The sequence below is a fragment of the Aspergillus campestris genome (assembly GCF_002847485.1).
Source record: "Aspergillus campestris IBT 28561 chromosome Unknown P168scaffold_13, whole genome shotgun sequence".
In the NCBI taxonomy this organism is placed as follows: Eukaryota; Fungi; Ascomycota; class Eurotiomycetes; order Eurotiales; family Aspergillaceae; genus Aspergillus; species Aspergillus campestris.
The window spans coordinates 205,102-227,961 of NW_020194348.1; the positions used below are offsets into that span (position 1 = coordinate 205,102).

Sequence of the window (22,860 nt, forward strand, 5' to 3'; positions counted from 1 at the left end):
TTATCTACACGTGCGGGGTCGGAATGATTCCCCCGGTGCCTGAATCCTCTGGCGTAAGTTGGACGTTTTCGGCTGGACTTGCTCGATTGGGCCAGACGCGGAATGATTCCATCGTCACTATGATTGGTGCCTCAGGAGAGGAAAACATTATCCTTTTCATGGACGATACAGGGGAGATGGAATCAGTCAAGAAGAACCGACAGAATAAGGTCAGACAATCCATTGTCATGTTGTGTAACCAATCCAACCAAGACAATTGTTGTATCCCACGAATCAAGGCAATATATGCAAGAATATGTGCAACTCATGATGTAAATACAGGGTATGTATCCAACGCCCCAACATTATAAAGAAAAAATTAGAAAACAGACGTCATCCATATCCATCCACATCGTACCATATATCAAATAAATATTAGAAAATTCTCGTGATACTGGGCTTCACCCAGCGCGGTCGTTTACAATCCGCGTTCAGTTCCTCTTGTAACTGTTTCATCTTCCCCACATCCCACCCGGCCGATAGGCGGGCTGTCGTGCCGAGTAACTTCTTGGACGAGCCTAACCGCATTGTCCGGATGAAGATGCAGTGGCCGGTTGAGTCGTACGTGTAGCCTTTACACTCGGGATGGTCGTGGCAGGCGGTCCCACAAGCCTCGAAGGATGCGTGGCCCGGGGCCTCGGGCGGTTCCTGCCACCCGCCCCAGTCGCCGTTGTCCCAGTCGGTGCGGTGGTCGAATGTACCAAGTTTGGTGTATTCGTAGAGTTCGGAGTAGAGGAGGGGTTCCTACAGGATTAGCATGGTTTTAACAATATATAAACAGAAGGAAAGGAAGGAAGAGAACAGAACAAAAAGTAAAGAGAAAAGAAAAAAGAAGAAAAGAAAAAGAAAACATACCGATCGGTCTCGACTATTCTCCCACTGCATGAACCCGTACATGTCAGCCGGCAACGTCTTGTGCATGGTGATGACAGGCTGGCACCAATATGCGCCGTCGAAAGGAACACCATGAAGCGGGTGTGGCTGAAACATGGGCCACAACCCGGACAAGCGCACGCCCTTCTCAAACAGCACCCAGCCCAACACCGAGTCACCGCAACAGTCCTCCTTGATGATCTGCTCGAACTGCACACTCAGCGACGGCTGGATAAGATCCCCCATCGCGCCCGTAGTCCGCTCCACCGCCTTGTCGATGGCGCCCGCCGACAGGACGATGCCCGCACCGCCATACGCAAACCAGGTGACCTCGCCTTCGCCGGTAACGCGACCGGGCGACGGCGATCCGAAGTAAAGTGGGCGGTCCGGGTTGAACTGGTCGAGGAGGCGGAAGAGGTTGTCCCAGACGACGTAGGTGTCGGATTCGAGGAAGACAAACCACTGCGCGGTGGGGTTGACGTCGTAGGCGCGCTCGACCATGGGGAGGAACTTGAAGCGGTCGAGGTTCCATCCTTTTTGGGTATCAGCCATGGAGGCTGGGTCGCCGCGCTTGGCGGCCTCGTAGGTGTCGAAGTCGGTGGTGTTCACGCGGAAGGAGGGAGGTAGGGTGGCCAGGATGTCGTGCACGCGGTGACCGCGCAGTTCGCCCTCGCGGTCGGAGACGATCAGGAGGTTCTTGATGCAGCGGGTGACGGTCTCGATCTGCGGGTTGAGGCGGTCGGCGGGCTCGGAGGCGCCCATCTTCAGGACGACCTGGACGCGCGAGAGGACTTCGGTCGGGAAGGAGTCGCAAAGGTGGTCATCTGGGTTCTCGTTGCTGGCGCCGGCGCCTGGGGGAGTCCGTGGCGCGGGCGCAAACCGCGTGAATGTCTCCCATTCCCAATAGTCGGGAGGTGGAGGGCCGTCGTTTTCGGGGGTGACATGGTGGTAGAGGTCGGAGGGGATGAGGGAGGAGCCGCTGAGGCCCAGGTGGAGGAATGTGGTGGTGACGGTAAAGCCGCACAACAGGATGAGGGCCGTGATCCAACGTCGCGACAGCCGGATGGCCATATTGAGGGGAGGGATTCTCAATCCCAGCGTATACAAATACAAACAAGAATCGAAATCAATAAAGCCAATAAAATACAATAAAGTAAAATAAAGACCAGAATAGAATGAGGAGCCGGCAGGGGCGGAGAATCTGCGGTCACGGGGCCAGTACCGACGGTGGAGCAACTGGCGAGTTTATAACGTCATCCCAGCCGATATATCCAGCGCATTCAGTTGTCCTCGTGGAGATGTCTCTGCTGGAAGCTGGACAATAGAGATGATCTTCTGACACCTGCAACATGAGTTAAGGACAGTTTGGAATCAGGCTGGTTGTTATTCCCGACGATATTAGGGGCTCCAGCCTCGCAGGGAAACGGGGGCTTTGCCGTGTGGGTCCTGGCGCCGCATTCCAGTCCCTTCGGTTGACGGTCTCCACTACAGCAACAGTTATTTTCCGATACTTCATGGGGTATCAAGTACTTGCCATGGTCCATGAGAACTCTAAAAGGAACTCCCTGCTATGTCTATCTGATTTGTCACGAACAAGGCAAGAAAAAACACGGAGAAAGACAACGATAAAGAATGAAGAAGAAACAACAAGGAAGTGATCGACATCTGACAGCGCCACCACAATGAACCAGCCAGTCACGCTTCTGTGGGCCTGGAATCCAAGGAATCCTTTGAGGAGCTGCCTGAGGCAGCATCCATACACCCAACACCATGTCACCATTAACATTGTAGGAGTTGAATCTCGTCCGTTGAATAACTGCATATGTCACTACCAGATTCTGCACCAATCGCTATCATAACCACAACTTCGTCTGTGAGAAAGCAGCAAATTAACACATTTGATACCGGTTCAATTGCCGAACCATGCCAAGCCTGATTAGTATAAAGATGGTTAGTCGGCGCAATATGCAACATCTAGTGCTTAGCCACAGCCTCACCATCAGAATTAACATCCACCACCACCTTCCAGGAAGAGGTATATATCTTCTATGACCCAAGCAGCACTGACAATGGTGGTTCGCTAATATGTATGGGCTGTATCGATAGGTATATAATACACTATGCTAGAATTCTGCCGCCTTCTATTATATTACCTCAGCAGTGTCGATAATACATCGTATCAGAATCGAGCATAGAATATTTCGAGCTTGGTACAAATTCCTGATGTAGGAGGCGGTCTACCTCTCCTGGCTTACCGCCCGTTGAGGACGAGTTATTGTAATCTGCATACGTGTATGTACTGCCCAGATATGTAGCCCTCATGAGAAGAACCTCCATCTATCTATATATCTACCTGTAAACCAAAGTCGAGTAACACACGGTTCTATCCCTGGCAACAGCCTAGCTGAATGAATTATACATGATCGGAGTTATCATAGGGACTATCTTGTCCTAGCGGCTGCCCTCTTCGAAAGGCTCCATTACTTTCGCATCAGACAGCACGCCGGCTGGCCCCAACCGAAGCCTAGCCCCTTGTGGGGACATTTCCATACCATCAATGAGATATTGAAGCGAGGTGATCCACGACAACACTTTGGTGCACTAACCTCCCTGGGAGTAGACGCTTGATACCGTCCTACTGACGGGTGATAGATTCTGTTCTGGCGGACATCAGAAAAACTCTGGGCAGCCCACCCGCCTTCCTCCTCGATATCCGTCCATTTCACCCGCCGCTCGGGGTCATCTGTGACCATGAGCTTGCCGAGCAACTGACGGGGGGCTCCCAGAGACACCCGTACGGCCTCGGGAAGGCACCAACCATTTTCCAGTCGGCCCCCGTCTTGGGAAAGCGGTCCATGTTCATTGCCGAAGTATGACCTATGACGAACGCAATCGACGCGCGTGGGAAGAGCTGCGAAGATGGCAGTTGGTGTGTATTCCCTCCCTCGGGGGGAGCAATTGGATCGGGACCGCCTAGGAGGTTTCAAATGTCTGATCGTGCCAGGTCGGCTGTAGCCACCATGCTGGCAGCCGGCGACGCGCACATCCCTCCCTGTGGTGTGGTTTCCATTGTTTTCGCGCGTGCTTCCGCGCGCGTCACACGCTGCCCAGCAGGAGTCACCATGGGAGCGTTCGCCTGCGTCCCATTCATGATACCCCGTCAAGCGCGATGTCTGGGCCTTCGTCTTCCCGAGCGCCACTGGGCTAGACGTGCAGGTGTTCGGGTCAGACCGATTGATGTCCCAGGAACCGTGTACCCGTTTGGTCGGGCAGCTCGCAGGCCTGGTGCAGACTTCCTCGAGCCCTCCGACGTGCTGTTGTCGGGTGTCGAACGGTTACTCTCTAGGTGAATCCCTTGGTGTGGGGCCGCAGTTAGTATAGGTTGTTAGCATAATTTGAAGAATATATGTTGACTTCACATACGGCCGAGGCCGTCAGTTCTGGTTGGTGCATTGTTTTTATGGCACGGTGGTGTGGATTACATTGTAGCCAGTACGTATGTGTAGACGGCTTTTTACCATGTTTTTCTAACGCATAGATGTAGAATACCGCCCAGCCATCATGGGCTTGTTGCAAGTCCGTAGAGAGGTCATGGCGGGACCCCAATTCATGGTGGTCAAAGCCTCCTGTCTCAGAGTCATGGCCTGATACTCATCCATGGGATTGTTTTCCATACAAGTGGCCAAGTGCGCAAAATATGACCGATTCTGGAATATCCCCGCCCCTTCAACGACGTCGTTGGCAGCCCACATTACCGCCTGTCGATTGGCATCATTCAAAAACCTCTAGACCTCTCGTGTCGGCCATGGTTTCTCAGGAGGTGGTTTCATGCTCCCATACCCGACCTAAAAGAAGCATGACCATGGCATCGCTATCAGATGAAAAAAGACATGATCAAAATAGAATCATCTTCACTAGAAACAATAGTTCTCATAATAGAAGAGAATGAGAAGAGAAAAGGATATGGAGGCAGGGGGGTTCACAGAACAACAGATACAGTCAGGTGACTCTTTCTACGAGAAGTGACTGTCGCAACTTCCCCTGATCAAGCAATCCGTGGATATTGATAGATAGTAAGAGTTGCCTTAGCATTTAGCAAATGCCACCTACAAAACCAACAGTCATAACACGGAATGTGGTGGTCATCCAAAATAGAAAAGAGGGTTTTACTAGTACGTATGCCAGCCATAGAACGAGATGCACTATCCAATCATTCACAGAGCTCCTGGGTATAGTGTGGGGATACAAGTGACGGTCAGTGTGTATACCATATGGTTTGTAAATCATTCTATATAACCAACTTGAAACTAGCAGAGAGTAAATAAAAAAAGTAACAGAACTGCAACATCTCAGCAGTGGAACAAACAAATAACCATCAAAAATAGATAATCCCCCAACCCAGTCCCAAACTAATCCCCACAGCAATAGCAATACGCGCCATCAGTGCAACATTGCGGAAAAGCCCCATGGCAGCACACAGCACCCGAACAAGGCGAGGAGCACACATAGCAGCCTGAACATGTCAGATCAATTATAAACAGTCTTCGAACCCTCGTTTGGAGAAAACGTGGATCAGATAAGGATAGGAAAGGAAACTCACGACTGTCGTCCACGTCCAACGGACTGAAAACCGACTGATCGGTACTCAGGGGCTCGATCCTGGCGCTATCCGATGTCTTTTTCAGCGCTGGTAAAGCTCTGTTAGTTGTTCCATTCAGCCTAATGTGGTTTGGATGGAGACAAAACCTACATGTAGCCTGGTGGTGCACTGCCGATGCACCGAGGATGAGCGTCGCAAGGCTGATAGTTTTCATAGTATAGGGTGGATGTAACAACTGGGATAGGTGCAAAAAATATTGAGGAATATTAAGTTGGTACTGGAGGACACATATTTATTTATCCTCGTTGGGGAGTCAGCCATGGTTGTCATCTGGGCTGCTATGTAGATACGGTCATCTGGATGGTGGAGGTCAGATGATAGCAGTGCGCGGAGGGTCGCGCATAATCCCATTCAACACATGAGTAGGTCTGGTATTTATATAACTTTATTAAATCACAAGTACTCTTTCACTTGTAAAGAGGGTGTTTACATTCTATACTAACTTGGTGATGTTTGTGTCCAGTGACTGGGTCAAGTAGAGTGGGTTGGGGCTATCTGCGCACGTGCGGAGACTTGGTATCGACAGTGAGCGACAGACAGTTTCGCTGACTGCACAGCTAGTACGTAACATTTTATAGAATAATAGGTATATCACTAAAATAGCCATGATCTATACTACCTTAGAATAGATTAGTATAATCATAGGCTTCCGAACAGACTAACAGACTTTTAAGTGCTTATATGGATAACCACGACCACTATATATATCGACACCTGCTTTCCACTACGCAGGCAATGATATTTCCCTTGCCTTGAAGTTAAAGTCTCTCTCACTTGAAATGATGTTAATTTTGCTGATAATTACATTTAGCTCTATCTAAACTCTGGTCTAACTGTAAGAGCTGTTTCGCAGTTCGCCCATAATATCGACCTTTTAGCCCTAGCCCTATATCTTAAAGGAGAACTCACAACACAACATTCACCCACTATATAAACTCGCTATTAGTAGCTGGATCTGAGAAAATGCTGGAGATAAAAGCTAGAGCAGGTACTAAAGCGCAAATATTCATCAAAGATTGTCGCAATATAAGATTGGCTATATAAGGGTACCCATAGAGCTCAGAAGTGTCTAGATATCTTTTGTAGCTGAGCGGTATTCTTTGCCACAAAGGTTTTGATGCGCTGTAACCCCGAAGATTTTCCTTAGCAGAACGACGCCCGTACCTCACCCTGGCAAATTCCTCGGCGTCTGACCGAATCAAGAGAGTGAATCAACGGTAATATCGAAACAGAATACCTATTTCGACCCCACATTGATTCACAGTCCCACTACTTCAATAAATCAAACCGCGGAGATGCCATCAACTATAGAGTTTAATATTGATTTGTTCATAGCGGTGCAGAACCAATGTGGAAGAGCTATCAGACCCTAGATTACAATATCCTGTGCCCTATCGCCCTGGACCGAAGATAGCCCCACCGACACGAACCAAGTGGGCTCAGGGCTATAATGGAGACGCTCATGATAGCGAGAGATCTCCGCCATATTTCCGACACATCACAGCGCAGCGCAAGAAGTACATTGATAAGACCGTCTTCTCGACCTCAGCAAACTACAGTTTGCAAACCAGTTCAGAATCCTAGAATATCCGATGATCAGCAGTAGTATTCGATCATCCCAACGACACAGAACCCGATGATAGAGCGACCACGGTGGCATGACACGCGTCATATCAGCGTGGTCAATGACACAATACCCTTGTGTTCGACGTCCGAAAGATCGAGACCAGTCTACAGCTGATATTCAGCATGACGAAAACATAAAAAGGCGACCACAACAGCCTGCACGGCGGAATACGGAAGACAAGTGAACTAGAACGATCGATGGAATCCGATCGACCAGAGCGATCAAATGATGGGCTCACGATAGACGCGAGTTAGAATCGTGATTCGTGGCGATCCATCGTCAGGCAGTTGCTTGGTACAGCTTGAAAAGACCATGCGTTATCATCACGGACAGTTGATACACTAGACAGGGAAGGATCTGACGGAGTGGCTACTCTGCATGCATCCTTGCCATCTTACCCAAGAGGTAGGGCTTGCGAGTGCATGCAGCATAAATCATATTTATGTCACGGTGACTCATCTGCCGGGCATCGGGTGACGTTATGCATGATCCACGAGTTCAAATTAGTGTCTCTTGACATGTGCCGAGATATAAGATACTTTGGGGTCTGTGTCCTATAGATAGTAATAGACTGTCACCAAACGGGAAATAGAAGGATAAACAAAAATCAGAAAATCAAAAGAATGATATCCCTGAAAGAGATTATTGAATGGTAAATGTCGCAAAGGAGCCCGGAGCGGCTCGGTCTACCTCGGCAATTACTCGATCGGGCCAACAGTAATATCGATAGGGAGAATTGACAGGGGTCGGAGACAGGGGAGAGAGGGCCCGATAAGGCCAGCGATAAACGGACGGCTTTCCGAACCGGAGAGGCCGAGGGAGAGATTGAATGAACCGACTCGGCCAGGGTCTCAGGGTCAATCCTTGGTGCCCCATCCCGAGTGGCGCAATCTCAAGATTAGTGCGAGCCCGGTACATCAGGCGGAAAACTCTAGCCGCTAAACTATATCCATGGTCTCCTGTAGTTGATCTGCTAGCTAGCTGGCTGGCAATAATTGTCGATATTCGCAGACCCTACTCCTTCCGGTAGAGGATCGGCGGCATGTGAAAGGATCACAGGCCGGGTCTGTGTATCTGCAGACCAGCTCATACAACAGCTATCATTTTTTATATAAAGCTTTGGACCCATTCTGGAGACTCAATGGCTTGGTAGATGAATATTATCATAACGACTTTTCTTTGTTAACTTGTTTTACGTCCCAAACTTACGCATCTATCCCGCAAGCTCGATCCTATCATCAATAATCACCCCGTTCACAACCTTTACAATGGCGTCCAACATCCCCGGGAGAAGCATCTTGCGCATCACGCAGGTGCTATTTGCGTTGGTGGTCTTCGGCCTGACTGCTTACCGTACGTCACTCTATCCTCTGACGTGGTTAGAGAGAGACCCCACTAACTCACCCAGTCTTCGTTGCATACCAATTCGACGACATCGCGATCTACATGTTCGCCGTCAGTATCTGGTCCGCCTTCTTCGCGACGCCCTACCTGTCTCTGGCCCCCGTGCGATTCGACCACGCCGCGAAGCACATCGTGATCCCCGCCGTCGAAACCCTGACCACGCTGCTCTGGCTGGCGGCCTTTATCGCGCTCGCGACCAAGCTTCTTCCTGCCGACCAGTGCAACTTTGCCGGCTGCCATGCCTCTCAGGTTGCTGTCTTGTTTGGGGCGTTCGAATTGTATGCACCCACCCCACTCTCCATACCATATTTCTGTCCCTATAGAAATCCAAAGACACAAGAAACACAGCTAACAATGGATGTAGTGCTCTCTTCACAGTGACAACCATCCAATCATTCCTTGCTCTGCGCAGTGAGCGCCCGTCTACTGCACCAACAAAGGAAATCCAGGAAGTTTAAAGCCACCAGGAGGTATAAAGATGGGCTGGATCCAGTGATCATGAACGAAAGTATAGAGGCTGTCTTGATGGCAGCGTGCTTGACGCGGGTATGATGTTTAGAGTTTTGTAACGACCTATTTCCTAATTATGTGATTAATGTAATGATGAACCCATTTCCCTGAACTGCATTCTTCTGATTCTTATTTTCTTATTTTTCAGACTCTTGAAGTTGTGTTGTTGTGTTGAATATCAAGAAAATCGTCATTGATTTGCATGTGATCGCAAGTATATCCCTGGTGGTAACAAATAATGGACCAATTATATATTATGATCGGCGTCCGCAGATATCCGCTAGACTTGAATAGGACTAGTGGATGTGCAGTGTCATGTGTCAGTACAGCTGACACATCAAAGCAGTTCATAAATAATGATCTGGGCTGATGATCGCCTTGTCTGACTTTCCGATCAACTCACACCACTCTTCCTTCATTCTGGAGGTCCTGGTGATACTATCGCAGAGAAGATGTGATGCGTTAGCAGCATGGGGTTATTACTGTAAGCTGCAATACTTTCACTCACAGAGAAGCGGTCTTGTTGTCATACAAGGTTTCGGGTCCCACGGAGCCCGAGATCGGCAGCTTGGAGAGCTCTGTGGGCATTTGATGGAGCCTATACTGCTGTAAGATGGATCATAATATGATATTAGTCATGTTCCGCCGAACGATCCCTGTATGGCCATTTACGAATACAGCGATCGGATGAATTTCCCCTGAGTAATTACTTTTCACGTCGATAAGTGCAGTTCATGTAATACTGGAGATGATCCAGTATGAAGCACTAGGTATAGCTCGACTAGCGAATTGAGAATCGGGATTAAGGCTGCTGTAGCACACAATATTCACCGGACAATATGCAGGGCTATATCAGCATCGACAGATCAGATAATCCACCCAAGGCAATCGCCCTTGCAGATGATCTCGGGACCCGAGGACTCCGGAATCCGAGGCATCACATACTCTTCTAAACACCCACTCACTCGAGGTCACTTGTCTTCAACCTCCTTTCCTCCTGAACGGACGCCATACTCGGCTGAATCCGTCTGGCATATCTCACGACAATGTCGAACCTCGATCCCGACAAGTTCGAGTTCATCCAAACTCCGCCTGCGGCATGTACCACCCCGGCGGAGGACTGCGGTGTGCGGACGACCAATGTATATCTCCTTGGACATCAAGCTTGCACAAACCAAAACCACTGACATTGGTAGTACCCTACGATCAAAAATGGCCCTGTACCAGCCGACTCCGGCGGCAACGACAGCTTCCCGCTGGCCCCCATGATTTTTGCCCTCGTCGCCGTCCCAGGCTACTTCTCATACTCCCTGGGAGGCGGTATCTGGACGATGCTCTTCCTCGCCGTCTTTACAACAATTCCCATCCTGATGGGCTTCTGGACCGTCGCCTCCGCCATGGCACCGCGTAAAAACACCAAAGCGAGATACGCAGGCCGCCCAGTAGAGCACTACCTACGCTTCCACAGCGAAGTCGACAGGGCCCGGTACCACGGCCGCAACCGCATTCCCATGGAAACCTTTTACGAGAAGTACTTCGACGGCGAGGTCGACTTCATCGGAGACGCGCTCGAGTGTCTCGAGTTTAGACACGACTGGGCTAATTTCCGCTTCACGATGGGGCTGTACAAGCAATTTCTGTTTCGGTTCCTGCCTGCACTTATCTTCCACACGCGTGCCCAAGGTGTGTTTTTCCATATCCTTCTAAGAAGACCACAGCTCAATAACTGACATCTCCAAGATAAAAGCCAAACGCGAGACAACTACGACCGCGGCAACGATTTCTACGGCTGGTTCCTCGGCCCGAGCATGATCTACACATCAGGAATCATCAGCGACCCAAACCGCGAAGAGACCCTCGAAGAGCTCCAAAGCAACAAGCTTGCCGTCGTCTGCGAGAAGATCGGCCTCCAACCAGGCGACACACTCCTTGACATCGGCTGCGGGTGGGGCTCACTCGCCAAGTACGCATCGCAGCACTACGGCGCACACGTCACTGGCGTGACTCTCGCGCAGAACCAAACCGCCTGGGGCAACACAGCACTGGAGCGCGTCGGCGCATCACAGAGCAAAATCCTGTGTCTCGACTACCGCGATGCACCGAAGGTGACCGGCGGGTACAAGAAGATCACGTGCCTCGAAATGTCAGAGCATGTCGGGGTGCGGCAGTTCCGCGCCTGGTTGCGGTATGTGTATGATATGCTGGATGACGACGGGGTATTCTATATGCAGTATTCAGGTCTGCGGAGGTGCTGGCAGTATGAGGATCTCGTGTGGGGTCTCTTCATGAATAAGTATGTCTTTCCGGGCGCGGATGCCAGCACGCCGCTAGCGTGGGCTGTTGATCAGTTGGAGGCTGCTGGGTTTGAGGTCAAGGCTGTGGATACTGTTGGTGTGCACTATTCGGCTACGATTTGGAGGTGGTATCGGAATTGGCTAGGGAATCGGGATAAGGTGGAGGCTGCTTATGGAAAGCGGTGGTTCAGAGTGAGTTTTTCCCTTTCTTCCTTCTTTCCTTACTTCCCTCCCTCGTCCCTCTTCTTTCCTTCTTTTTCTGTCTTATATCTTGGGTTGTGGCTAACAAACTAGATCTGGGAATATTTCCTCGCCTCCTCAACCATCACATCACGACAGGGCGGCGCCACATGTTTCCAAATCACTCTCGTGAAGAACATCAACTCGACGCATCGCGTGGAGGGCATCGAGACGCAGTTCGGGGTTCAAGGGGCTCTGCGATCAGCGCGCAACCGAACCGCTGGAGGGGAGGTACCCTCTGTTTTGGCTTCAAAGGCCTGAACGCTGCTTTTCCATATGCGGATAATTCCGTGTTGGTCGGTCTGATACTGGGCTAAAATTTCGAATAGAAGGCGTGTGTGGACTAGAATTTTCAAAAGAGAATGAAGCTGATTTGGTCGATATGAGAAGATATCATGGCCATGGACAGGAGATTCTCTTGATCAGCTTACAGATAGAACGATAGTGCATGCTAATTGGGGGAGGTAGAAATGAAAACCGCTGATAGACTCATCGAAGAGCCTATGTTCAACTATATCACCAGCCTATACTTTGTCCATGTGACAGGACCTTTCGTCTCAGAGACATCTGGGGAATATACATTGTAGAGTCCAAAGGTAGACACCAGTGAGCGCAATTGGAAGAGCACATATCATCTGACTACTATTTTACGTATCCGATATGATGCAGAAACCTTCAGCCTCCACTCCCAGAGATTTCATCAATTTCACTAACAATATATCCATTTGGTTCAATGTCTACAGCATCTTTGACCATGGGACAATTGAAGCCACCAAGATACACTCATCACGTGCTCAACTCGCAAACCCCATTATCGTGCATTCCACATTCTATCCTCCACCCTTCTTCGAACTTCCGTGCGGGATAGTCAGACTCTTTTGGTTTGCAATTGTTCGTCGCAAGAAACCCCGCCCAATCGTAGGACTGGACGGCTCCTGGACCATCTCCCGGCTCGCAGCCACCCACTGGTCGTGAGAGTTTCTCAACTGGTAGATAGGGGTGTATGCGATACTAATCTCGTTCTCTATGACTGACAGACGGGGGAACACAGAAATCGAATGGCAGTTTGCGGTTTTCTTGCTGGCACCATTCTCCGCAGTTGTTTTATCAGACCCGGGAAATACAAACGGCGACCACTCGTCGTCAGCTAGAGGCGGCTCGAAATCTGGCTCATACCGGCGGCGGCTGCATTGGATGGGTTTCCAAATTTCAGACGCCTTCTGCACGACGTTGTTGAGGCTTTTATGGAATGTGTAGCGTTGGTCTTCGGAGAGGAGTGCATCGACGTATGCGAGCACATTTCGCACCACGATCTGGACGTTCTCCAAACATGCCCTTGTCTGGGTATCTCTATCCATCGATAAGAGAACTGATCGACAAAATGATTCTTTTTCGCTGTTGCTCGCAGCCTGGTTGTTGAGGGCTTTTCGGAGTCCGTTGTCTTCGTTCGCTGCTGCGATGAATGTTGGCTGGAAGATGTACTTGTCAATCTCTCGGGCCAGTACGGCGAGGATGAAACCAAGCCGCATTTGCTTTGCCGCTGGCGTGTTGGAGCATGGGAGGGGAATTTGGCTCTCACGAGCCAGTTCAGTCTGCCGAAGTTTATCCCATGCTGTGAGGTTCTGCCATTCGATTGGTTTGTCAATCCCCATTTCGTTCCTCTATTATGGAACAGTGCGAGTACTTACGCGTAGAGCATCGTTAGGAAGGTCCGCTTTCAGCTGCGAATACAGTTCAGTCTTCGCATATTCCCAGAGCCCCAGGAAGTTTGAAATCCTAACGAGATTAGTGTGTCGCATTGGAAGTCCAACCAATCGTATGCACTTACAACGTATCCTCGTTGGTTTCCATGTGTCCAGCGGCGAACCCTTCAATTTTCGCCAGGTGTGCCTTGGTTTCTGCCAGCGTCTTCTGCAGCTTGCGTGACTCGTCTTCCATCTCTTTGACCTTCTTCTTCGAGGCGGATAATCTCCCTTCCAAGCCTGCGCCTGTCGCCTTCATCGTGTCAATGGTGGCATCTCTCTCCTTGAGTTGCTGCTGCAAGATATTGTAGTCCTTTTGAGCCTTTGACAGCTGTCCTCTCTGGTTGGCATTGTCCAATTTGAGATTGTCCACTTGCTCCTTGAGCTCATCTGCGTTTCGATTCTGCTGGGAAATGAGCGTCTCCCTTTCCTTGATGGTGTGTTCAAGAGAGTGCACACGGTCCTGAGTTTGTTTGTGGCTGGTCTTCTCTTTCTCATTATGCTCAAACATCACGTTGAGCGCTATTCCATTCGTTTTATCTCGTTCGTTCATCTTCTCCTTGTTGGTCTCAGCCAACTCTCTTAACTCTTTGGTCTTCTGCCTTTCCAGCGCAGCAATCTCGCTCTGCAGTCGTCCAATCTCCTGGTCTTTGGTTGATACCTGGTCGCGCAATTTGTTGTTTTCATTATGAATGGATACAACGGCATCAAATCCCACAGCAGAAGCCAACACCTTCAGCTGAGTAAAAAAGTCTTTCACAGCTTGCGCGTCAACGGTCCCCGACTTCTTTGGCTTTGGCGATAGGGTGGGGCTTTGAGGAGACATGTTGAACTATTGACTTGAGGTTGTTACCAGATGAACGAAAGTCCGGGTACGGCTCAGCTCCGGCGATGTTATCGCAACGTCGATATCCTTCATTCAACAATTCAATTCTCCCCAGGACGTCTTTATCTGATATTTATCCCCCACTTCGACTGAGCCCACTGTTTACAGGACACGCAGATCTTATCAGGTCATCAGTCATACCAAGCCTAACCAAAATGTGGTTTCGACATTTTTGTGCAATGGGTAAAATATTTCGACGTGGCAGTGCCTCTAGGGCGTCAAACAAACGCATACAATATTGATTGATTGCATAATAGCTTTCACGCTCGTTGGACTGACCGCTAAACCCAACAAGTTCGACACTAATGTTGCTGGGGTTCTCCGACATCCAAACATATTAGCACAACATGCACCGCGAGAGTGCACAGAACTCCAATACAAGCAGGAGGCATCCCAATCTACAGTCCACCAATCAGTCGCAAAGCGAAAGCAAAGCTACGTGTTATCCAACACCTCGTCTACAAGATTCGCTAGACCACATCTATGGCATCATCATCACCGCCGCGCGCACATTCCAGGGGCGAGTGCTGAATCCGGCAACAGTCAAAGCCAGCGGGGTGCCTATTCGAGCGGTGCACACATTGAACCCAATCCCGCCTGCCCATGGTTGATTCCGTACATAGGGCAGATAGGCAGATAATGATGCTGCATGTACATCAACCCAGCTGCCGCAGCATTAAGGTTTGGGGATGGGGCTTCTAGGTCGGTCTGTGAGGCTGGGGTTGGGCGATCTTGACCCCACCTGTTGCTTTGGGCGTCTACGGGCGAGTAAATAAGCATGTGCTTAGTGGACGAACTGGTAGTCTGGATTGTATCACTGTTCATTGGTTTAAACAAGTAGCGCCTCTTGATCACCAAAGCTGGAAATTCTATATTCGCGGAGTTTGACGAGGCTAAACTTTTATCAGTCTAATCTACGGGACTGTTGTTAGCAGTATTCAGCAAGATCCCACAGCTTGACTATGGCGGCGCCTAAATGACGTGCGCGATTGAATGAGAAGCTTTGGCCCACCTTCTCCTTAGTCTTATTAGGTCGATATATCTTCGTATATACATTAATTGCGTCAGCCCATGCGTGATAGCTTTCCATCCCCTCTCAGCTCCCATGGTGGCATGTTGTAAACATCCACGGCCAGTTGGTCTTGGTCCATACAACGCACATCCAACTAGTCGCTGGTTCAGTTTTCGACCTCCCATGGGTCCTCGCCATTGTTGACCATTTCCTTGAAGTCGGCCCAAGTAGTACCATTGTTGGGCGGATCATTGTACTCCTGCAGGTCCGTGGCCCAATCACTGCTCCCGCCCATGTTCAAGTTCTTATAGAGAGTCTTCCGCGCGGCCTTGATCGCAGGACTCATGTAGGCAGCCCATTGGTCATTATCGTAGACCAGGATACTGCTATGGCTGGTTGAATCGGTATACTGCTGATTGACTCGGCTGGAGTTACTGATAATCTCGTTTATCTCCGCATCGGCGATGTAGCCTCCTGTGGCTGTGCATACGCCTTTTGTTGCGGGTGAGTCGGTAGGGGCTCCGGTGAAGAAGCACTCTGGGCCGTAGCATTCGGGGTCGGCCATGGCGAACGATCGAGCATAGCTTGTCATCCCGATGACCACTTTGTTCGAGGGAACGCCTGCTTTGGTGATCTAAACGAGTGCGGAGTCCTTGTCAGCTTTTTGTACAATCTGTGATGATATATCACGCTAGAGGATGCTTACCATGACCATTGAACTCATAGTTTCAGTCAGGTTGACATGGCTGCGGAGGCACATGCCTGAAGGGCAACTAATTTGTGAATACTTGCTTCCTGCGTCCCACTTCGCACGATAATCAGCAATTGGAATCCTAAAGCGGCCAGTAAAGTACGCTTACTTGTCCATGAAAGTCGTAAGTCATATAGACGATATAGTCGACGATTTTGCCAATGGTTTCAATTGGGAAGCTTTTCAAGTAGTAATACGAAGACGGCGCTGCGATTGAAACCGACTTCCCCCGGAGCAGATTTTTGAGGACAACGAGAAAGGCGAGATAGTTCTCGCCGTCGTCTTGGTCGGCAGGGGGATACCGGGCATGTCAGGGGCCTGTATTAAATATATTAGCAAACATGTGTGTATCTTGCTGCCTGGACAACTCACTCCTGGATATTCCCAATCGATGTCAACGCCATCAACGCCGCGATCCTCGATGAAATTGGCGACGTTAGTGGCAAACTTCAGTCTATTAGCTGGTTTGACGCCCTGACGGAAAATGTGATAAGTGTCGGGATTAGTAGAAAAGCCCCAGCCGCCAAAGGAGAGGATCTTCTTAGGGCCTGCGATTTTAAGGAAGTTCGAGAACTCATATTCCATAATTTTATCTTCGAACACGACCTCGTAGTCATCGGTGAGTGTGGCGAACGCGAAGTGCAGATGCGTGTACTTCGAACCATCAATCTGTAGGGCATCCTGGTACAGACATTGCCGACCATTGAAACTGTAACCCTGATAATATGCAATACTCCGGAAGACCTCGGGGGCATCACTGCGGACAAGCTGGGTGCCGCAGTTGGAGATGCAACCAGCTGTGCCTTGTTCAGACGACCCAGGTGCACCAGTACTCGTGTCGATGCAGAATTCATCTGTAATACCACACTGGCCCCAAACATTACAGCAGGCATTCAGCGGGCATGGATTGAGGTGGGTGAGATTGGTCGTATCTGACGGGATGGGAGTGCCGGGCATTTGAGGGCCACAGACCGCGTTCTCCAAGGGGGCTGGCATGGGCGGCGTTCCCGTGCTGAGACACATAACGGTGCCTTTCCAAACGTTCGAACATCCGTTCCAGCCCCAGGTGTTTTTGTTGAACTCTTCCAGCTCGGCGATAGTCAAGCTGTACGCAGCAGCTAGGTTGGAACAGTTGTCATCCGGTTGAACTGTATACGTGGCACACGATCCATCCGCACCAGGCTTGGGCGCAAGGTCCGGCAGTGTTGCCGACTGTTTCGCACCGAGGGATGATATTGAGCTGGAAACAAGCTTTGACTTGGTTGCTTTGGTTGAGCTGAACAGCGGCGTAGTCAGGGCCGCCGTGCCAGTGATGTTCTTGCTATCATGGAATGAGAGACAACCTCCTTTGGCCCAAGTCTTCATGGCATCTTGCACGGAGGCAAAGGTGCCATTGCTCGAGGCAATCAACCCAAAGGTAAACCCACTGTCCTTATTCTGGTCACATAGCTGCATAGCCACGGTTCCAGTGTTGACAGGAAGCTTGGCGATATTATGTTCCGCAGTCCTGAGGGCGAAAGAGCTGACACTTTCCTTCTGCAGCCCCTTGCCAATGTAAACGCCAACCGAAGCCGAGCCTAAGCGGGCAAACAAGAATGTGCTGTTCTTGCTTGCTGCATGATCGACTTTTAGGTAGCGGCGCATCTGCTCCAAAACCGCACTGATGCCGGTTGCAGATAATGCCCCGTCGGCCCACCACCCGATCTGGTAGGTAGAGTCTACAGACTCGACAGTGGTCTTCACCTTCTTTTGTGATTGTGGCAGATTGTACCAATCCTCGCCATTTGATGCGCAGGCGTAAATACGGTGAAGGGTCTCCGGGTCATCCACTTTATCATACAGGGAGAATTCGTAAAACAAGGACTGCTTGCAGGACTGCAACTGCTCAAAGTTATGGTATGCGGACCAATTGGATGGATTGGGACCTGTGATGCGGCAAGATGTGGGACAGGGGTCTGAACCACGATATCCAGGGCTGGCAGGCTTTCTGAGGTCGGGAGTTCCTATCGCCGAGCCACCCTCGACATATAGTAAGAGCCCTAGGGCCCAGGCGGCTGTACTGAGCCAGGCCGGAGTCATTGTGTCTAGGCGACACCCTCGCCGTTGATAGATGGGTATTGAAAGAATGTGGTAAAAGATGAATGCAACGGAAAGAGGAACAACCAAAGAATGGAATTGTCCGGCTGGACAGAAAATAGTGAAAGCGATGCGGGCGACGGGCCTGGTCTCTCATCACCTTCGATGTGGTTTCTTCGCGGCTTTTGTATGATTTTGTTCTCCAGCTAGTCGAAGGATATTTTCGCATCAATCCATCTAGCGTTCTGACTGTACTCTCTTCGTTGATATCGGCCCTAGGGTCCGCTGCAAGAATTTGCCGGCTATATTTCAACCAATCGTCATCTGGACAGGATTGTGCATATTGGAGTCTCAAGGAGGTAATCATACATCGCTTAACCTCATGAGCGCCACCCATCGCCGTTTTGCCGGATATAGCTGATCAAGCCTGCTGTAAGAGCCTCATGCTCTATAGCAAATTATTGCAGTCAAAGCACTGACACTAGTTTCATGGGGCACGGTTTAGCTTCAAGGCAGGACTTCATCCAGGCCCGGAAGGGTATGCCGCCAGGACTTGGCATCAACGATACTTGAATCAAGCGGAGATGAGGAGTTACATCGTGGACGCATGTCAGCACGCCCACCGCCATGGTAACATCCACCTCATTTCACATGATTCTAGTTCGTTTCTGTCGACCAATTGACTGGTCCGTTTGACTAAGAATAATAGAACAGTTAGTAGATTGACAATGCTATTGTGATAGATGATATACCATCGTGACTTTGACTGTAGTAATCTTCCCCCGACAGGGTTGTCATTCTAGAAACCCCCCATGGCGTCTCTGGTGGCGCAGTGGCAATTTATCCCTACAAGTCGGGGAATAGGGCCTCTGAACTGTATTTTGGAGAATTATATGACCGCTCGAAATGATAGCATTCACACGGGTCCAAAGGTAAGGCGTGAGGTAATGGTGTGTGTATTCGAGATCACTTGAGTCAGGTAGTCGCTCCGACAGTTTGGCTCGGCACTACCATCAAGGTCAGTGTGCCAATGAGCAAGAGGGTCGAAAAACGTTCAGGAGGATTCCACCGAGATTAGTCGATCCAAGACCGTTCAATCAAGACGAGAGAGTTGTGATGCTGTCGGGTAAAATGAAGGCGAACGGGACCATCTCGTGATCATGCAGATGGTTCGGAACGGTTCCACACTTCGGCGGGTCATTCCGTCCGCCCCTCAGGCACCGAAGCCTAAGTTGGTCACGGGGTCTTCGGGTGGCTTCCCCGTTGAGAGGAAATGCCAGGCAACTTTCCTCTTCCTATACTAACTAATGCACTATGTCCCTTTGGATCTAGCTCTGACTAGCAGGCAGTCAATGCCAAGTGAGTCCGGTATATTTCCATCCGTTTTAGCTAGTAACTCACACTTCCATGATACAGATGACAGGGTTGCGCTGCTAGTCTGAGATGGTAGGGAGGGGAAATTGGACCATGATATGGTTGAATCTCATGACAATTGATGATCCATTAACTCCAGTACGTCAGGACGTCCATTATGTACGTTGGGCCACGATCCCACAGAAGAGTATGTCAAGCTGGAGCATGTATATCTCGATATGCGCCCGCTGGGAATATGTCCCTCCTAGTAGGGCTGGCCCGTATTACGGATCCCCCCGGATCAACATTCAACGCCGATCTGTATCTGTCGATTCAGATCATGATCGGGTGGAGCACTACTATCCCAACAACAATATCAGGACTTGTGGCTCACAGGCTGGTTCCAGTTAGTATTTCCTTGGAAGTAGAGCATGGATTCAATGCTTACCTAGCACAGTCCACTCGTTCCGCCCACTGGTGAACGTCTTTTGATTACAGCTAGTCACCTGGATATCTACCTAGCCTGGCGTACTCAAAATTTCACCGGTCACTTGGCCCGGGAAAATTAAATTCTTACAAAAAAACCCGAAGCCCACCAGAAAGTCAATGGATAATACTACTGCATAAAGGCAAGTGAGACAAGTCAAAGCCAAAAGCATCAAATCATGCAAGAATATACAAGCCATCCAATCAGCACCGACAACCACACCCCTCCGACTGGGAATTATGCTCCAGTGGCCGCATCGTTGGCGGCCGGACCGCTCACTTCGGGCGACGCAGCAAGACAAGCCGTTGCCGTCAGAGCCGCGGACACACTCCATGCAGCGGTGGAGTTGATTTTGACCTTGCAGGTATTGGCAGTGGAAGTTAGGGGCGAAATTACTACACACGAGGCGTGCTTGTAGATTCTGTCCTGGGCGTCAAAAAACCCGAGACGTTCTATTCAAGGCTGTTACTTGCGGCAAATGCCGTCGTCCGTTGCGGTGACGAAGTCCGGCTGCGGGAAGCCGTTTTTGGTGGTGGAGTAGCAACCGTCGCGCATCTAGTGTCTAGTTGTGTTCGTGATGCCCTCCTTCCCAAGAGTCTGAGGGCAATCCTTCTATGAGATGTCCCAGGCGAAGAACCAGGTTGTCTATATGACAATAGACCTGGTACTTGTATAGTCAAGGTACGGGTTGACAATAGATGCATCGATTGAGGATGGGTTGATATTGCTCCTGACATAGACGCGATCATTCTACTGGGTGCTGTGGTCGACCAACTCCAGATCATACGAGATCCTCGGGCTGAGACACCCCACGAGAGGCGAGTTCTGCACGGCAAAGACAATGGGTGTCGGTGCCGAGGGAGCAAATGTACCAATCCGCGGAAATACGACATCCTCCTCGACAATGCCCGAAGTGGTGTAATCTTGTGCCTCGGCTGCCGAAGGGAAGGCCTGCGATAGAGTCAGAAGCAGCCAGCTCGAATGCAATCCCATGCTGGTCGAGCGTGCGATAACAATTACACGATAGAGAAAACAGCTCGATCTAAGGTATAGTGAGGCTCTGATTTGATATGGTAACAATTGGGGCCTAGCTAGGCTGGAGTGGCTGCACTATTGGCATGGTTTTATTACCCCGTCTGGTTGGATCACGGTTAACGGCCCGCCACCCACCACCAAATGACACCCAAGTGAGACATCCCCCAAAGTCACTCTGCAAGATGAACCATAAGGCAATAACAGCCGATAAGTCAACTGGTCGCATATTGGGTGAGTCAAATACACCTCCCTAATTGATAGAAGTTGAAGAACCGCCTACTACGTCAAGAAATGGATATAAAAGCAGGCAAAGGACCGTACGAATGCAAACCATCATCCACTCAACCTTTCTCTCTCTTTTCGCTAGAAAGTAGTATAAAATCTTCAACATGGGTTACAAAGCCGCTCTCATCCTGGGATTACTCCCGCAGCTACTTTCCGCTAGCATTGTCTGCGACATGTCCGCGGCAGCTTCCAAGGGCGATACCTGCGAGTCCTTCGTCAAAGCCTGGGGCACGACCGTTGAAGAGTTCCAGGCATTGAACCCCAGTGTCTCCTGCCCCGACCTCACAGAGGGTCGGAAGTATTGCGTGATTGGCACCGTAACCGGAGGTCCTGCTCCTACGTCTACCACCACGACTACACTGAAGACCACAACAAAGGCCACCACCACCACTTCCTCGTCCAAGTACGAGCCCACCCAGCCGGGCGTCCCCGCCAACTGCGACAAATTCCACCTCGTCGCATCAGGCGACCAGTGCGACACCATCGAGGCCAAATACGGCATCACCGACGCGCAGTTCAAGGCGTGGAACCCCGACGTTGACGAAGGTATGTATTTTCTTCCCTACTACCCCAGCTCCAGATTCGCAACTAACCAAATACCAACACAGGATGCACCAACCTCTGGCTGAACTACTATGTCTGCGTGCACATCCCGGAGGCCACGACCACTCCCTCGGTGCCCGACCCTACGCCCACTCCCCCTGCCCCGCAACCACAGATGCCGGGCGTTGTGAGCAACTGCAAGAAGTTCCACAAGGTCAAGGCGGGTGACAACTGTTACTCGATCGACACTGCGGCGGGTATCACCCTCGACCAGTTCCGCTCTTGGAACACCCAGATTGACGCGGGCTGCACCAACTTGTGGGTGAATTACTATGTCTGCATCGGTGTTTAACTTTGATTGGATGCATGGTTATCCATTATCTTAATAATTTTTTTATCTTAAATGAAGGAAATGATGGGGGGACGAGCGGATGACTCCTTGGCTAATTTGATGGAATCATTGGCGGTCTGGGCTCCTGTCCAATCCTTGGGCCACAGTACAATCTTTATGATATTCCGACGCTCTATATAATTGATCTATAATTATGCTCGCGGGTTCAAGTTTTCTTTCAGCGCTTCCTTTTCAAATCCAGGAACTGCCTGTCTAATATAATATGCTACTGTTGCCTGATGTAGTAGGTATATAATCGGTGTAGCCCCATATTGCCAACACCTTCGTCAGCCTCTTGGCTATATTCAAAGTACGATCAGTCCTCCGAAGGGTTATATATGTATTGACTCTTGAAGTTTAGTATGATCAATAGTGATTCAGTCCGTAAGTATTACATGTCATGGTTGAGAGTTTGGAAATCGATGAGTTTGTCCATACTTCAAATGCCTTAGGATGCTTACTACAATTACAGGCATGAGTTCGTCTTTTTTACACCTGTTGCTCGCTATAGAGTCTACCTAACGATTGAGGAATGCATCATGCTATGGCAACGGTGCGTATGAATCGTGCAGTAGAGAAAACTAGGAGGACTCAAAGTCGCCGTCCATCAGTCCGTAGTCGTCTTATCTCGAGGGAAATCCGTCCGTCCCAA

The 22,860-nt window shown here is 50.0% G+C and overlaps 9 protein-coding genes across 9 annotated transcripts; 3 read left to right on the forward strand and 6 right to left on the reverse strand.

Moving 5' to 3' along the window:
* Positions 1 to 414: 414 nt before the first annotated feature.
* On the reverse strand, positions 415 to 1,983 carry P168DRAFT_242876 (glycosyltransferase family 31 protein; the record flags this gene model as incomplete). Its single annotated transcript, XM_024833829.1, has 2 exons — positions 415 to 783; positions 895 to 1,983. 2 exons carry the CDS (start codon positions 1,981 to 1,983, stop codon positions 415 to 417), a joined length of 1,458 nt encoding a protein of 485 aa, XP_024689333.1.
* A 137-nt stretch (positions 1,984 to 2,120) lies between these two features.
* On the reverse strand, positions 2,121 to 2,945 carry P168DRAFT_63892 (uncharacterized protein). Its single transcript, XM_024842072.1, has 3 exons — positions 2,447 to 2,945; positions 2,307 to 2,397; positions 2,121 to 2,254 (listed from the first exon to the last, which is right to left on the reverse strand). Exons 1-2 carry the CDS (start codon positions 2,732 to 2,734, stop codon positions 2,311 to 2,313), a joined length of 375 nt encoding a protein of 124 aa, XP_024689334.1. The 5' UTR covers positions 2,735 to 2,945; the 3' UTR covers positions 2,121 to 2,254; positions 2,307 to 2,310.
* Positions 2,946 to 3,066: 121 nt separating this feature from the next.
* P168DRAFT_284908 (uncharacterized protein) lies at positions 3,067 to 4,365 on the reverse strand (the record flags this gene model as incomplete). The annotated part of the gene is made up of 4 exons (XM_024836168.1): positions 3,067 to 3,249; positions 3,292 to 3,312; positions 3,519 to 4,226; positions 4,336 to 4,365. 4 exons carry the CDS (start codon positions 4,363 to 4,365, stop codon positions 3,067 to 3,069), a joined length of 942 nt encoding a protein of 313 aa, XP_024689335.1.
* Positions 4,366 to 5,111: 746 nt separating this feature from the next.
* Positions 5,112 to 5,766, reverse strand: P168DRAFT_63908 (uncharacterized protein). Its single transcript, XM_024842073.1, has 2 exons — positions 5,663 to 5,766; positions 5,112 to 5,599 (listed from the first exon to the last, which is right to left on the reverse strand). The coding sequence occupies exons 1-2, from the start codon at positions 5,724 to 5,726 to the stop codon at positions 5,322 to 5,324; spliced, it is 342 nt and encodes a 113-aa protein (XP_024689336.1). The 5' UTR covers positions 5,727 to 5,766; the 3' UTR covers positions 5,112 to 5,321.
* A 2,602-nt stretch (positions 5,767 to 8,368) lies between these two features.
* P168DRAFT_330066 (MARVEL domain-containing protein) lies at positions 8,369 to 9,243 on the forward strand. The gene is made up of 3 exons (XM_024841540.1): positions 8,369 to 8,552; positions 8,608 to 8,881; positions 8,968 to 9,243. The coding sequence occupies exons 1-3, from the start codon at positions 8,468 to 8,470 to the stop codon at positions 9,059 to 9,061; spliced, it is 453 nt and encodes a 150-aa protein (XP_024689337.1). The 5' UTR covers positions 8,369 to 8,467; the 3' UTR covers positions 9,062 to 9,243.
* A 916-nt stretch (positions 9,244 to 10,159) lies between these two features.
* On the forward strand, positions 10,160 to 11,908 carry P168DRAFT_243262 (cyclopropane fatty acid synthase; the record flags this gene model as incomplete). Its single annotated transcript, XM_024833848.1, has 4 exons — positions 10,160 to 10,255; positions 10,310 to 10,796; positions 10,854 to 11,599; positions 11,702 to 11,908. 4 exons carry the CDS (start codon positions 10,160 to 10,162, stop codon positions 11,906 to 11,908), a joined length of 1,536 nt encoding a protein of 511 aa, XP_024689338.1.
* A 3,545-nt stretch (positions 11,909 to 15,453) lies between these two features.
* On the reverse strand, positions 15,454 to 18,117 carry P168DRAFT_321807 (glycoside hydrolase; the record flags this gene model as incomplete). Its single annotated transcript, XM_024840508.1, has 4 exons — positions 15,454 to 15,921; positions 15,994 to 16,049; positions 16,236 to 16,356; positions 16,411 to 18,117. 4 exons carry the CDS (start codon positions 18,115 to 18,117, stop codon positions 15,454 to 15,456), a joined length of 2,352 nt encoding a protein of 783 aa, XP_024689339.1.
* Positions 18,118 to 20,191: 2,074 nt separating this feature from the next.
* On the reverse strand, positions 20,192 to 20,947 carry P168DRAFT_321808 (uncharacterized protein; the record flags this gene model as incomplete). The annotated part of the gene is made up of 3 exons (XM_024840509.1): positions 20,192 to 20,375; positions 20,424 to 20,509; positions 20,726 to 20,947. 3 exons carry the CDS (start codon positions 20,945 to 20,947, stop codon positions 20,192 to 20,194), a joined length of 492 nt encoding a protein of 163 aa, XP_024689340.1.
* A 431-nt stretch (positions 20,948 to 21,378) lies between these two features.
* On the forward strand, positions 21,379 to 22,169 carry P168DRAFT_243248 (LysM peptidoglycan-binding domain-containing protein; the record flags this gene model as incomplete). The annotated part of the gene is made up of 2 exons (XM_024833846.1): positions 21,379 to 21,820; positions 21,883 to 22,169. 2 exons carry the CDS (start codon positions 21,379 to 21,381, stop codon positions 22,167 to 22,169), a joined length of 729 nt encoding a protein of 242 aa, XP_024689341.1.
* Between the last annotated feature and the right edge of the window lie 691 nt (positions 22,170 to 22,860).

Coding starts and splice junctions, on each gene's coding strand:
- P168DRAFT_63892 (XM_024842072.1), bottom strand. CDS start 2,734: ATGCAGTTATTCAACGGACGAGATTCAACTCCTACAATGTTAATGGTG. Junction 2,398..2,446: donor TAGAGTTCTCATGGACCATG/GCAAGTACTTGA, acceptor CTGTTGCTGTAG/TGGAGACCGTCAACCGAAGG.
- P168DRAFT_330066 (XM_024841540.1), top strand. CDS start 8,468: ATGGCGTCCAACATCCCCGGGAGAAGCATCTTGCGCATCACGCAGGTG. Junction 8,553..8,607: donor CTTCGGCCTGACTGCTTACC/GTACGTCACTCT, acceptor TAACTCACCCAG/TCTTCGTTGCATACCAATTC. Junction 8,882..8,967: donor TTGTTTGGGGCGTTCGAATT/GTATGCACCCAC, acceptor CAATGGATGTAG/TGCTCTCTTCACAGTGACAA.
- P168DRAFT_63908 (XM_024842073.1), bottom strand. CDS start 5,726: ATGAAAACTATCAGCCTTGCGACGCTCATCCTCGGTGCATCGGCAGTG. Junction 5,600..5,662: donor AGTGCACCACCAGGCTACAT/GTAGGTTTTGTC, acceptor GAGCTTTACCAG/CGCTGAAAAAGACATCGGAT.